Below are 15,023 nucleotides of genomic sequence, written 5' to 3'. Positions count from 1 at the left end.
AAGGCAATTACAAGGATGTGAAGACAGCTGGCTAAAGTGAATTGGGCAACTAGGTTAAAGGGTATGATAGTAGAGATGCAGTGACAGACATTTAAGGAAATATTTCATGACTCTCAGGAAAGATACATTTCTGAGAAGGACGCACCATCCATGGCTAACTAAGGAAGTTAAAGATAGTATCAAATTGAAAGAAACAATTCTGCGAAGATTTGGACAAATAGAAATAAATGAATATGACTTGATAGCTATAACAGAGACGTGGTTGCAGGGTGACCAAAACTGGGAACTTAATATTCAAGGATATTCGATGTTCCGGAAAAATAAGCAAAAAGGAGGTGGGGTAGCTTTGTTAATAAAGGAAGGTATCAGTGTGGTGTCAGAGTTATACAGCACAGAAACAGTCCCTTCGGCCCGTTGTGTCTGTGCCAGCCATCAAGCACCTAACTATTCTAATCCCATTTTCCAGCACTTGGCCCGTAGCCTTGTATGTTATGACATTTCAAATGCTCATCTAAATACTTCTTAAATGTTGTGAGGGTTCCTGCCTCTACCGCCCCTTCAGGCAGTGCGTTCCAGATTCCAACCACCCTCTGGGTGAAATTTATTTTCCTCAAATCCCCTCTAAACCTCCTTCCCCTTACCTTAAGTCTATGCCCCCTGGTTATTGACCCTCCGCGAAGAGAAAAAATCTCTTCCTATCTCTCCTATCCTTGCCCCTTATAATTTTGTGTACCTCAATCATGTTCCCCCTCAGTCTTCTCTGCTCTAAGGAAAACAACCCTAGCCTTTTCAGTCTCTCTTCATAGCTGAAATGCACCAGCCTAGTCAATATGCTGGTGAATCTCCTGTGCACTGTCTCCAGTGCAATCACATTCTTCCTATAGTGTGGCGACTAGAACTGTACACAGTACTCCAGCTGTGGCCTAACTAGCATTTTATACAGCTCCACCATAACCTCCCTGCTCTTATATTCTATGCCTCTGCTAATAAAGGCAAGTATCCCATATGCCTTCCTAACCACCTGATCTACCTGTGCTGCTGCCTTCAGTGATCGATGGACAAGTACACCAAGGTCCCTCTGACCTTCTGTACTTCCTAGGGTCCTACCATCCATTGTATATTCCTTTGCCTTGTTAATCCTCCCAAAATGCATCATCTCACACTTCTCAGGATTAAATTCCATTTGCCACTGCTCTGCCCATCTTGCCAACCCATCTATATTGTCCTGTAATCTAATACTTTCCTCCTCACTATTTACGACATCACCAATTTTTGTGTCATCTGCGAACTTACTTATCATACCTCCTATATTCATGTCCAAATCATTAATGTACACTACAAACAGCAAGGGTCCTGGCACCAATTCCTGTGGTACACCACTGGTCACAAGCTTCCACTCGCAAAAACAACCCTCGACCATTACCCTCTCTTTCCTGCCACCAAGCCAATTTTGGATCCAATTTGCCAAATCGCCCTGGATCCCATGAGCTTTTACCTTCTTGACCAATCTTCCATGAGGGAGCTTATCAAAAACCTTACTGAAATCCATGTAGACGACATCAACTGCTTTACCCTCATCTACACATCTAGTCACCTCCTCGAAAAATTCAATCAATTTAGTTAGACACAATCTCCCCCTGACAAAGCCATGCTGACTATCCCTGATTATTCCCTGCCTCTCCAAGTGGAGATTAATCCTTTCCCTCAGAATTTTATCCAATAGTTTCCGAACCACTGATGTTAGACTCATCGGCCTGTAATTACCTGGTCTATCCTGGCTACCCTTCTTGAATAATGGTACCACATTCGCTGTCCTCCAGTCCTCTGGCACCTCTCCCGTGGCCAGAGAGGATCTGAAAATTTATGTCCGCGCCCCTGCTATCTCCTCTCTTGCCTCACATAACAGCCTAGGATACATCTCATCTGGGCCTGGGGGTTTATCCACTTTTAAGCTGCTAAAACATCTAATACTTCCTCCCTTTCAATGCTAATATGTTCAAGTATATCGCTATCCCCCTCCCTGATCTCTACACCTACATCGTCCTTCTCCATAGTGAACACAGATGAAAAGTAATCAGTTAAAATCTCTCATGTCTTCCAGCTCCACACACAGATTGCCACTTTGGTCCCTAATGGCCCTACTCTTTCCCTGGTTATCCTCTTGCTAATATCCTAATATACTTAGAAAACGCCTTATAATTTTCCTTTATCTTGCCTGCCAATGTTTTTTCTTGTCCCCTCTACACTTTCCTAATTACTTTTTTAAGTACCCCCCCTACACTTTCTATACTCCTCTAGTGCCTCTGCTGTTTTCATTGCTCCAAATCTGCCATAAGTCTTTTTTCCCCCTGATCCAATACTCTATATCCCTGGACATCCAGGGTTCCCTGGACTTGTTGGTCTTACCCTTCACCTTAATGTGTACATGTTGGCTCTGAACCCTCACTCATTCCTCTTTGAATGACTCCCACTGGTCTGATGCAGACTTTCCTACAAGTAGCTGCTCCCAGCCCACTTTGGCCAGATCCTGTTTTATCAGATTGAAATCAGCCTTCCCCCAATTCAGTACCTTTATTGCCGGCCCGTCTTTGTCCTTTTCCATAACTACGTTAAATCTTAGAGTTATGGTCGCTATCCCCGAAATGTTCCCCCACTGACACTTCTACCACTTGTCCAGCTTCATTCCCTAAGATTAGGTCTAGTACTGCCCCTTCTCTTGTAGGACTTTCTACGTACTGGCTCAAAAAGCACTCCTGTATGCATTCTAAGTGTTCCGCCCCCTTTAAGCCTTTTGCACTAAGACTATCCCAGTTGATATCAGGTAAGTTGAAATCCCTTACCATTATTACCCTATTATTTATACACCTCTCTGAGATTTGACTAAATATCTGCTCCTCTATCTCTTCCTGACTGTTTGGAGGCCTGTAGTACACGCCCAGCCAAGTGATTGCCCCCTTTTTGTTTTTAAGTTCTACCCATGTGACCTCATTTGAGGAATCTTCCTCGATGTCATCCCTTCTTACAGCAGTAATTGATCCTTGATCAACAGTGCAATGCCACCTCTTTTATCTCCTCCCCTGTTGCGCCTGAAAATTCTATACCCTGGAATATTGAGTTGCCAGTCCTGCCCCTCCCTCAACCATGTTTCTGTGACAGCAATAATAACATAATCCCAGGTGCTAATCAATGCCCTTAATTCATCTGCCTTATTAGTAAGACTGCTTGCATTAAAATAAATGCAATCCAGCTTTGCATTTTTCACTTGTGCCTTAACAGGTCTATATTTGCTCTGCCTTCCAGACTGACTCAGTTTCTCTTCTATATTTGGCTGTGCATCACCCCCTACTGTATCTCCACTCTGTATCCCATTCCCCTGCCAAATTAGTTGAACCCCCCCCCACCACCAACAGCATGAGCAAATGTCCCAGCAAGGATGTTGGTCCCATTCCGGTTCAGGTGCACCCCGTCCAACTTGTACAGGTCCCACCTTTGCCAGAAACAGACCCAGTGGTCCAGAAAACTAAAGCCCTCTCTCCTGCACCATCTCCTCAGCCACGCATTTATCTGCTCTATTCTCCTATTCCTATACTCACTAGCACGTGGCACCGGGAGTAATCCAGAGATTACAACCTTTGAGGTCCTGCTTTTTAATCTGCTATCTAGCTCCCTAAATTCTTGTTGCAGGACCTCAGCCCGCTTTCTACCTATCTATCTTTCTACCTGGTGGTGAGTAATGATATAGGTGCAATAGATCATGGTGTAGAATCAGTTTGGGTGGAAATAAGGAACAGCAAGGGGAAGAAGTCGCAGGTGGGAGTCGTCTACAGGCCCCCAAAGAGTTGTCTCACTGTAGGACAAAGTATAAATCGGGAAATAATGGAGGTGTGTAAGAAGGGCGGTACAATTTTCATGGGTGATTTTAATCTGCGTATTGACTGGACAGTCCAATTGGCAGAGGTAATATGGAAGACAAATTTGAAGAGCGCATCAGCGATTGTTACTTAGAGCAATATGTTGCAGAACCTACCCAGGAACAGGCTATTTTAGATCTAGTAATGTGTAATGAGGTAGAATTAATAAGAGATATCATAGTTAAGGATCCTTTAGGGGTAGAATTTCAAATTCAGTTTGAGGACAAGCAACTCGGGTGTCAAACCAATGTCCTTAACTTAAACAAGGACAATTATGGAGGCATGAAGAAAGAGTTGTCTAAAGTGGGCTGGGAAAATAGACTAAGGGGAAGGTCAGTGGATGAGCAGTGGCAGACATTGAAGCAGATATTTCATAACACTCAGCAAAAATTTATCCTGGTGAAAAAGAAGGACTCGATGAGAAGGATGAACCACCCGTGGTTAACAAAGACGGTCAAGGAGAGTATCCAATCAAAAACTAAGGCATCCAAAGCGGCAAAAACTAGTGGTAGGCCAGAGCATTGGGAATTTTTTAGGAATCAACAGCAGATGACTAAAAAGCTAATAGAGAGAAAATTGATTGTAAAAGTGAATTGGCAAGAAATATAAAAACAAATATCAAGGGTATATAAAAAGAAAGAGAGTAGCTAAAGTGAGCGTGCGAGACCCTTGAAGGATGCGACTGGAGAATTGATAACGGAGAACAGGGAAATGGCAGATAATTTAAAACTATATTTTGCGTCAGTCTTCACAGTGGAGGACGCTATAAACATCCCACAGATATCAGATAAGCAAGGAGCTAATGGGAGGAAAGATCTTGTAACAGTCTCTCTCACGCGGGACAAAGTATTCGACAAACTAATGGGACTAAAGGCAGACTAGTCGTCAGGACCGATGGCCTGCATCCAAGGGTTTTAAAAGAAGTGGCTGCAGAGATAGCAGAGGCATTGGTTGAAATATTCCAAAACTCACTGGATTTCGGGAGGGTCCCGGCGCTTTGGAAAACTGCTAATGTGACGACCCTGTTCAAGAAGGGAGGGAGACAAAAAGCAGGAAACTATAGGCCAGTCAGCCTAATATCGGTCGTTGGGAAAATGCTAGAGTCCATTATTAAGGAAGAAATAACAGGACATTTAGAAAAGCTGAACGCAATCAAACAGAGTCAACATGGTTTTGTGAAAGGGAAATCATGTTTGACAAATTTGCTAGAGTTCTTTGAGGATATAACGAGCAGAGTTGATAAAGGGGAGCCGATAGATGTAGTGTATTTGGATTTCCAGAAGGCATTCGATAAGGTGTCACATAAAAGATTATTACACAAGATAGGAGCTCATGGTATTGGGGGTAATGTATTAGCATAGATTGAGGATTGGTTAACACACTGAAGACAGAGAGTCGAGATTAATGGGTCTTTTTCAGGTTGGAAAGACGTAACTAGTGGAGTGCCACAAGGATCAGTCCTAGGGCCTCAATTATTTGCTGTCTATATTGATGGTTTAGAGGAGGGGGCGAGTGTAATATATCCAAATTTTCTAACGATACAAAAATATGTGGGTGGGCATGTTGTGATGAGGATACAAGGAATCTGCAAGGAGATATAGATAGGTTGAGTGAGTGGGCAAGAACTTGGCAGATGGAGTTTAATGTAGGAAAGTGTGAGGTCATGCACTTTGTTAGGAAGAATCAAAAGGCAGAGAGACTCCAAAAAAGTGCAGCACAGAGGGATCTGGGTGTTCTTGTGCAAGAAACACAAATGTTAGCATGCAGGTGCAGCAAGTAATTAAGAAGGCAAATGGAATTTTGGCCTTTATTGCTAGAGGGTTAGGGTTTAAAAATAGGGAAGTCTTGTTACAACTGTACAGGGTGTTGGTGAGACCACACCTTGAGTACTGTGTACCGTTTTGGTCCCCGTATTTAAGAAAGGATGTACTGGCATTGGAGGCAGTTCAAAAGAGATTCACTAGGCTGATTCCTGGGTTGAAGGGGTTGACTTATCAAGAACGGCTAAACGGGTTAGGCCTTTATTCAATAGAGTTTAGAAGAACAAGGGGTGATCTTATTGAAACTTACAAGATTCTGAGGGGGGTAGATTTGACAGGGTAGATGTTGAGAAGATGTTTCCACTAGTGGGGGAATCTTGAACTAGGGGACATAGTTACAGAATAAGGGGACACTCTTTAAAACTGAGATGCGAAGGAATTTCTTCCCTGAAGGTAGTGAATGTCTGGAATTCTCTACCCCAGGGAGTTCTGGAGGCTCGATCACTGAAAGTATTTACAGAGGTGGTAGATAGATTTTTGAAATATCGGGGAGTTGAGGGCTATGAGGAGCTGGCACGAAAGAGGAGTTGAGGTCTGGGGCAGATCAGCCATGATCTTATTGAATGGTGAGGCAGGCTTGAGGGGCCGAATGGCCTACTCCTCCCATTTCTTCTGTTCTTATGATTAGTGGGAGGTCACAAGACTGGACAGAATTTAAAAACCAGCAAAGAATAACTTTAAAAAAAAAGGAGAAATTAGAGTATGAGAGAAAGCTAGCTACATATATAAAAACAGATTGTAAGAGTTTCTATAAGTATTTAAAAAGGAAAAGAGTAACTAAAGTGAGTGTTGGTCCTCTACAGAGCAAGTCTGGGGAATTAATAATGGGAAATACGGAAATGGCAGAAGCATTGAACAGATATTTTGTATCTTTCTTCACTGTGGAAGACACAAATAACATCCCAGAAATACTTTTAAATCAAGAGGTGAAAGGGAGGGAGGAACTTAAAACAATTACAATCACCAGGGAAAGGGTACGAAGAAAGCTATTTGAACTAAAGGCTGAGAAGTCCCCAGGACATAATGATCTGCATCCTAGGATCTTAAAAGAAGTGGCTGCTGAGATAGTAGATGCATTGGTTTGTAATTTTCCAAAATTCCCGAGATTCTGGAAAGGTCCCATCAGATTGGAAAATAGAGAATGTAACTCCTCTATTTAAAAAAGGAGGGAGACAGAAGGCAGGAAACTACAGGCCCGTTAGCCTAACACCTGTCATAGGGAAAATGCTAGAAACTATTATTAAGGAGGTTATAGCAGGGCACTTAAAAAAAATCTTAATGCGGTCACGCAGAGTCAACATGCTTTTGTGAAAGGGAAATAGTGTTTGACTAATTTATTAGAGTTCTTTGAGGAAGCAACATGCAATGTTGATAAAGGGGAACCTGTAGATGTGGTGTACTTTGATTTCCACAAGGTGTTTGTTCAGGTGCCACATCAAAGGTTACTTCACAAAGTAAGCGCTCATGGTGTAGGGGATAACATATTAGCATAGTTAAGCAATCTGCTATCCAACAGTAGGGATAAATGGGTAATTTTCAGTTAAGCAAGCTGTAACTAGTTGAATGCCATAAGGATCAGTGCTGGGGTCTCAACTATTAACAATCTATATCAATGACTTGAGTGATGGGACAGAATGTATGGTTGCTAAATTTGCTGATGACACAAAGATAGGTCGGAGAATAAATTGTGAAGAGGACATAAGGAGTCTGCAAAGGGATATAGACTAGTTAATTGAGTAGGCAAAAATATGTTACATAGGGTATAATGTGGGAAAGTATGAACTTGATCACTTTGGCAGGAAGAACAGAAAAGCAGTATATTATTTAAATGAGGAGAGATTGCAGAACTCTGCAGTACAGAGGGATCTGGGTGTCCTGTCCATGATTCACAAAAAATTAGTATGCGGATACAGCAAGTGTTTAGGAAGGCAAATGGAATGTTGTTGTTTATTGCAAGGGAATTGGAATATAAAAGTCGGGAAGTTCTGCTACAGCTGTACAAGGCATTAGTGAGCCCACATCTGGAGTACTGTGTACGGTTTTGGTCTCCTTATTTAAGAAAGGGTATAATTGCATTAGAAGCAATTCAGAGAAGGTTCACTCGTCTGGTTCCTGGGATGAAGGGGTTGTCTAATGAGAAAAGGTTGGGTCTGTATCCATTGGAGTTTAGAAGAATGCAAGCTCATCTTACTAAAACGTATAAGATCCTGAGGGGACCTGACAGGTTGGATGCTGAGAGGATGTTTCCCTTTATGGGAGAAGCTAGAAATAGGGGACACAGTTTAAAAATAAGGGATCTCCCATTAAGACTGAGATTAGGAAAAAAAAATTTCTCAGGATTATTAGTGTGTGGAATTCTCTTCCACAGAGAGCAGTGAAGGCAGGGTCATTGGGTATTTTTAAAGCTGAGTTACATGGATTCTTGATTGACAAGGGAGTCAAAGGTTATTGCGGGTAGACAGGAAATTAGAGTTGCTTCCACAATCCAATCAGCCATGATCTTATCGAATGGTGGAGCAGGCTCCAGGGGCCGAAGGGCCGCCTACTCATAATTTGAATGTTTGTATGTCCTTTAATACAAGTAATAATTAGCAAGTTAGGAGTAAGAAGGGAAGCTGAAGAGAATTCTTTTCACCCAGAAACTAATGATTATTGCAGGATAAATTATAAAACAGTTTAAATGAAGTCGGGACAATTCGATGCTTAAAGAAGGGATTGATTTGTTAGGAATTTTTTTTAAGCCCTAGCATAATCAATCGTGGTGACTAAATGTTAACCTACTAGTGCACACTGGTTTCGAGCTCCTTTGATGAATATTGTTAGCTAGTGGAAGAAGAAATCAATTGTCACGGACTAAGTCTCAGACCAGTAATACTTGTGTACGGTCATGTAGGACTGTGTGTCCAACCTATAATCAGAGGATCCTTCAGGGCCGTTGCAATCTGACTCTTGAAGCTCAGGAATTTAAGTTATACTTCTACATTGCCCTATCAATACTGGTCTGTTTGACCCACCTGTAATGTTTTCTACAGCACTGAATAAACCAGTTTAGTGTGCAGTATAACACACCTGCTTAAATCAACCTATATTGTTCAGTAGTAACAACTTGTATTGATTCGTACAACTGATGGAAAGTAAGAATTGATATAAATGGGTTTGAAGGTTGAATTTCCTCACTGTATTCTTATGATCACCACAAGCAGTGATTCCGAAAAGTGGATATTGTGGTTTTGGTGCCTATACTTTGTATTATTTTCTGTTTTGATTTACAACTGAATGATGTCTAATTAAGATGATCGTGTCTTCAGAGTGCTTTTACAAATTACTTAAGAATAATGAGCTTTTAGCGGAAGAGGTTGAGTAGGAATGTTCACATAGATTTGGCTGTTTGCATTGTTCAGCACGTAGGTCTTTTGTTGTTGGGTGGCTGTGTTCTTTAAACTCTTGCTATTCCGCAGGTGCCATTTTTCTACATTTAAGCAATGTCAGGAATGGCTGAAGAGATTAAACAAAGTGATTGCCCACCCGACGAGACTGGAGGATTTGTTTGCCTTTGCATATCATGCCTGGTGCCTGGGAATCTGTGCAGATGAGGAAGATCAGCATGTGCACCTTTGCCATCCAGGTGAGTGGAAAGATAATAGTACCCAGTGAATGGTGGGTCAGGGAGGAAACGCTAGGTAGGAGAGCTGTAACATGTACTGGACAGAGCCTATCGTTTGATTTTGGCAGTTTTTGAAATGCCATCTAAGAATCATTTTTGTCTGTCTGCTGTCATATTGAGTAGATCGCCTCTGCCAAATGAAGGGGGTTGCGTGAACTCACTTGTGCTACCGTTGTGGGTAATGAAGGAAATGATAAACAACAATAATTTTGAAATCAAATAAAATGTCAAAGTAATCAAAGTCTTTAAATATTTATTTGCTGTATTGTACTATAAATAAATATGACTGCTAGCTCCTCTTGTGTTTCTTCAGGGGATCATGTCTGCCACCGGTTTGATATGGAGGTGGAAAGAATGCGGTTTGATTTGCAAAATGTCTGGAGAGTCAGTGAAGTCAACAGTCATTACAAGTGAGTTAATTCTTATGGCTAAACAACAAGGTGGAAATGATTACTTGGACTGCTACCTGACATAGCTGATGCACTCCAATTAGCAGATGACAGGGCTAAACACTTAGGCCACAATAGTGGCTGAGCCACTCAAGCTTGTGAGATCTTGGGACAAGTACACTTGCACTGCAGGATTGTGGGGCAGAATTACTTAGAAGATTGCACCAACCATAGCAGCCCTAAACCCTTTTGTTCTAGTTCACTTTTGCACATATAATGAATACTACTTGGATTTAGCTTTCCCTTTCTTGCTTCACTGTCCTTCATACCTTCCATGTGTCTTCCTCTTTTTTTTTTCCTCCATCCCTGGCAAGTAAATCATTATTTGCTCACCCAATTCCCCAATCCCATCGCCCTCAGCTTCCCATTGAATACTTTTCCCTCCACTGTTCCAAGATCTCTTCCCTCCTGAACAGACCTCAAACTGGGGATCCTTTGCCTCATGTCACATGCTACTGGCAAGTCACTGTTTTCTTCCCTCTCTTGGTCTTTCCTCAGCTGTCTTGCAAGCTGTAGATTAAACTTCTCTAACCTCCTCCCTATCCCCTCATTTTCTGTTCAGGCCTCCTGTGAGTTTCCCCTTAATGGCAGCCCCAGTGGACTGCCAGCTTTCCTCATCACATCATCCTGCAAAATGTCTATGCAAATTCAAGATAAAGATTGACTCCATCTATGACCTTGTACTGGAGGAATGCCGCAACATTTGAGCCAGACAGAAACTAAATGCAGAGAGGATGTTCCCGATGACTGGGGAGTCCAGAACCAGGGGTCACAGCCTCAGGATACAGGGTATGCCATTTAGAACAGAGATGAGGAGAAGTTTCTTCACTCAGAGGGTGGTGAACCTGTGGAATTTTCTACCGCAGAAGGCAGTGGAGGCCAAGTCATTAAATACATTCAAGAAGGAGATAGATATATTTCTTAATGCCAAAGGGATCAAGGGATATGGGGAGAAAGTGGGAACAGGGTACTGAATTCGACTATCAGCCATGATCTTTTTTTAATGGCGGAGCAGGCCCGAAGGGCCGAATGCCCTACTCCTGCTCCTATTTTTCTGTGTTTCTATGTTTAAACCCTGCTTAGTGATGATGACTGCTTTCCTTGCCTGACTTTACAATCCACCGCATCCATTGATCAGATTGTCACTATGGCATTATGACAAATCTCCAATCGCATCTCACTTTATCTGTTGCCTTTCCATTTCATTCGCTTCCCATTCTTCCACTTCTCCTTCAAGATTCTCTTGGCCTATTGCCTTCTCGGTCTTCAAGCTTATTACTTCATTGAAATATTTTCCTATCTATCCTCTCTAGATCTCTGTTCAGAACAACAACTTGTTCTCTTAGACTTTATCCTCTATAGTCTAAACTAACGCTCCTCTCCTGACTTACTTGGCCTCCTTGTCGTCCTCAACCTCTGTTCTGAGTCAGAATGTTGTGAGTTCAAGTCCCACTCCAGACTTGAGCACAAAAATCTAGGCTGTCGATTCAGTGCAGTTCTGAAGGAGTGCTACATTGTCTTTCATGCCGTCTTTCAGACAAAAGGTTAAACCTGCTCTCTCAGATAAAAGATCTCGTGGCTCTATTTCGAAGAAGAGCCAAGGGAGTTATGCCAAGTGATTTGGCCAATACTTATCCCTCAATCAACATCACAAAAACAGATTTTCTGGTCATATTCACATTGCTGTTTATGGGAGCTTGCTGTGTGCAAATTGGCTTCCAAGTTTCCTTTGTTACAACACTTTGGGACGTCCTGAGGTTATAAAAGGAGCTATATAAATACAAGGTTTTTGTTACAAAGTTCAATTCAGCGCTAGATATTCTCTTGAGAGGAACTGGTGACATCAAACCCAAGAAACTTTTTTTAACAAGATATATGTGAAAGAACAATTCAGTTTTCACAGTGCGTTTTACCTGTTTCCTGTCACTGCTCTTAACATCAAAATAATACATTACAGAAACTTAGCCCTTGGCATGGGCCTACTTCATTTTACAAGCCAGTATTTATCTGACTAGAACTAACTTAGAAAGCAAAACTTCTCTGTCTCATTTGTTTCAGACACAAGCCTCAAGAGAAAGGGCGGGTAGGGAAGCTGAAACCTCTGCCTCCTCCCTAGCGCATACTGTCAGTGATTGGCATGCTAGCTGCCAGTGAAAGCTATCACCTCATTTGGTGTGAGAGCCATGGTACCTACATTGCCTGGTTAACTGAGACCCCTGCTGTGCTCACTGACTCAAAACCGTTCTTGCATCACAGGTGTATTTCCAAGAACTGGTGGCTGATCCCTCTTAATTAAATTAATGTTATGAAAGGGACCGTTTTGAGATGGCCAGTATAACAGCTTATTTTTGTCTAAAGTAGCATCATAGGTAATTTCTGACAACCTCATATGAACTTAATTTAACTTGACCACAGCATCATGTAAAGTAATCCCAAATCCCTTTCCTGGAGAATAGTTAAAAATCTCCAAACATGACGCAATCCATTTTGACTCCCCACCCTTGAACCTTGATTACTCCCTTGGCTTTGTAGCTACCCATATCCTTGAGAACTCCAAAGTCTGTCACTTCCTCTTGCCCATCCCCTTATTCTAACTTATTGCCTCTTTTTAAAAAAAAAAATACGCCCCTGCAACCTCCTCCGAGTATGCTTTAAAACACCAGCCTTCTCCTGCTCTCGTCCACCACCTCCTACTCCATCAATCTTATTCACAATTTATCTTACCTTTATCGCCTTCATCCCTTCTGAACTTCTGCTCAGACCCATTCTTGTTTATGTCATCAGCCTGCCTATATCCTCCATCACTGTCTTTTCTTTAATACCAGCATTATCATCATCCGCCTTCAAAAGAATATGCACATCTCCTACATTCCCTTGTACTACTCCTTCGTCTCAACTTTCTCTCTCCTCCATCGTCCTGAAATGAACGCGCTGTTGCCTAGTAACTTAGTTCCCAAAATGTTTTTGTTGTTAACCCTCTCCCTCCCCCCGAATTTATTTTCCAATCCACTCCAAACACTGAGGCTCCTTTCATCAAAGTCACAAATGATGCTGTTCAGCTGTGACTGTAATTTGCTGAATCATCTTCCTCATTCCCTTTTTTGCTTTTAAACTGTTACCTGTTACTACATCCTTCTCTAGTGTCTCTCCTTTGCACTCTGCCTCTGATGCTGTTGCATAGTTTCACTTCTGTATGGCACGGTAAACATTCTCCAGTCACTTCTCTTACTGTGATTCCATGATCTGCAGTATATCCCAGGACTCCATCTGTGATTTTAGATGTGGCTGTACCAAGATTTTGTTATGGTAAGTGTTGTATATCTAGTTTTGTATTTCACTGTCTTGGCTATTGATACCTCTCTATAATCTTGTGATACTCTTCATGGGCCTTCAGAGTTTCATGTACTACGATCCCCAGATCCTCTTGTTGCTCTATAGCCTTAAGTGGCAACCCTGAATGTGCATACATGCCTTGAGTTACCTTGACCTGGATGTAACACATTGCATTTATCCACATTGATGCCAAGCTGGACTACTCTTCACAGTGTATCTAGATTGTTGTGCAGACTTTATTTTGTCCAAAGTCCTAACTCCACACAGACCTATGTGTCATTAGCAAACTTAAGGAAGGTGCCCCTGATGCCTTCATCCAAGATGCTGATTTAAGATCGTTAAGAGTAGCATTTGTAATATGAATCACTGCAGGATTCAACTCATGGCCTGATTGCAGTTAGTGCCCTCTGCTTACGTGAATGCAACTATTTCACAGTCTGCCTTAAAAGTCTATGCTTTTCTGAAGGGTAGAGCCCCATCTCTCTTAGCCTGCCTTGATAACTAAGATGCTTTATACTGGAAATTACTCTAGTGGTTTTCCTCTGCACCCTTTCCAAAATCTCAATATCTCCCACCATAACTGGATAGAGTATTCCAAGTGAGGCTTGACTAAGCACGTCAGCTCTGTTTATTTGGACTGATTGGTCCAAAATGTTTGCTTTCAAAATAGATTTGTCGGCGAGTTGATATCCTTGATATTGTCCAAGACACAGTCTTGACCCTTTGGTAGGTTACCCTCCCAGCCTACTCACTTTTTTTCCAGTGTCAGGTGTAGCTCAGTTGGTTGATACAGAGGTTGTGGACTGATGTCCCAAGCCAGAGACATGAGCACAGAGGGTAGGGGAACCAAAAACAGGGCTCCTTGGATAATAACGAGATATAGAGATTATGATGAAACAAAAAAGAGGGTGTATGATACATGTCAGGCGAATTCTTCAAGTGAGAACCAGGCCAAATATGTTCAGTTAAGAGGGGAAGTGAAGAATGGCAATGAGTGAATATGACAATAGAATGGCAGTCAACATAAAAGGCAACCCAAAACTCTTCTACCGGCATGTAAATAGTAAGCCAATAGTAAGAGGTAGAATGCAGCCCATTGGGGATAAGGGGGGTAATATATGCTTCAAGGCACAGGGCAAGGCTAGAATACTTAATGAGTACTTTGTATCAATGTTTGCTAAGGAAGAGGAATCTGATAAAATATCAGTAGAAGTGGAGAGAGTAGAGGCAATGGATAGTGTAAAAATTGAGAGGGAAGCGGTACTGAAAATACTGGCTATGCTTAGGGTAGATAAGTCACCTGGTCCAGATGGATTGCATCCCAGTTTGCCAAAGGAGGTGGGCGTGGAGATAGCAGAAGGGCTTGCTGTAATCTTCCAATCTTCCCTAGATTATGGGGGGAGGTGCAAGAGGATTGGTAAGTGGTAAATGTGTGACACCTTTATTCAAGAAAGGATGTAAGACAGTCCGAGGAACTATAGACCAGTTAGTTTAACATCAGTGGTGGGTAAGGTTTTAGAAACAATAATCAGGGGGAAAAAAATCAACAGGCACTTGGCGAGGTTTCAGTAAATGAAGAATAGCCAGCATGGATTTGTAAAAGGCACATCATGCTTGACTAATCTAATTGAATTTTTTGATGAAGTAATAGAGAAGGTTGATGAAGGGAATGCGGTGGATGTTGTCTATATGGATTTTAAGAAAGCATTTGATAAAGTACCACATGAAAGGCTAGTTAACAAAATTGAGCTCATGGAATAGGAGGGTCAGTGTCCAATTAGATAAAAAAATTGGCTTAAGGACAGAAAACAGCAGGTTGTGGTAAATGCTTATTTTTCGGACTAGA

At 41.9% G+C, this 15,023-nt stretch overlaps 1 protein-coding gene across 7 annotated transcripts in view; it reads left to right on the top strand.

The window, feature by feature from the left end:
- Positions 1-15,023, top strand: part of mtmr4 (myotubularin related protein 4) — a 214,277-nt gene that overhangs the window by 121,850 nt on the left and 77,404 nt on the right. For all 7 annotated transcript variants that reach the window (XM_068010247.1, XM_068010248.1, XM_068010249.1 and 4 more), the window contains 2 exons: positions 9,190-9,356; positions 9,709-9,805. In XM_068010247.1, the coding sequence (XP_067866348.1) occupies positions 9,190-9,356; positions 9,709-9,805 (264 nt within the window). The remainder of the gene's footprint in view (positions 1-9,189; positions 9,357-9,708; positions 9,806-15,023) is intronic.

Source organism: Heterodontus francisci, chromosome 30 (assembly GCF_036365525.1).
Source record: "Heterodontus francisci isolate sHetFra1 chromosome 30, sHetFra1.hap1, whole genome shotgun sequence".
Lineage (NCBI taxonomy): Eukaryota > Metazoa > Chordata > Chondrichthyes > Heterodontiformes > Heterodontidae > Heterodontus > Heterodontus francisci.
This window is presented reverse-complemented; position numbering and strand designations above follow the sequence as displayed.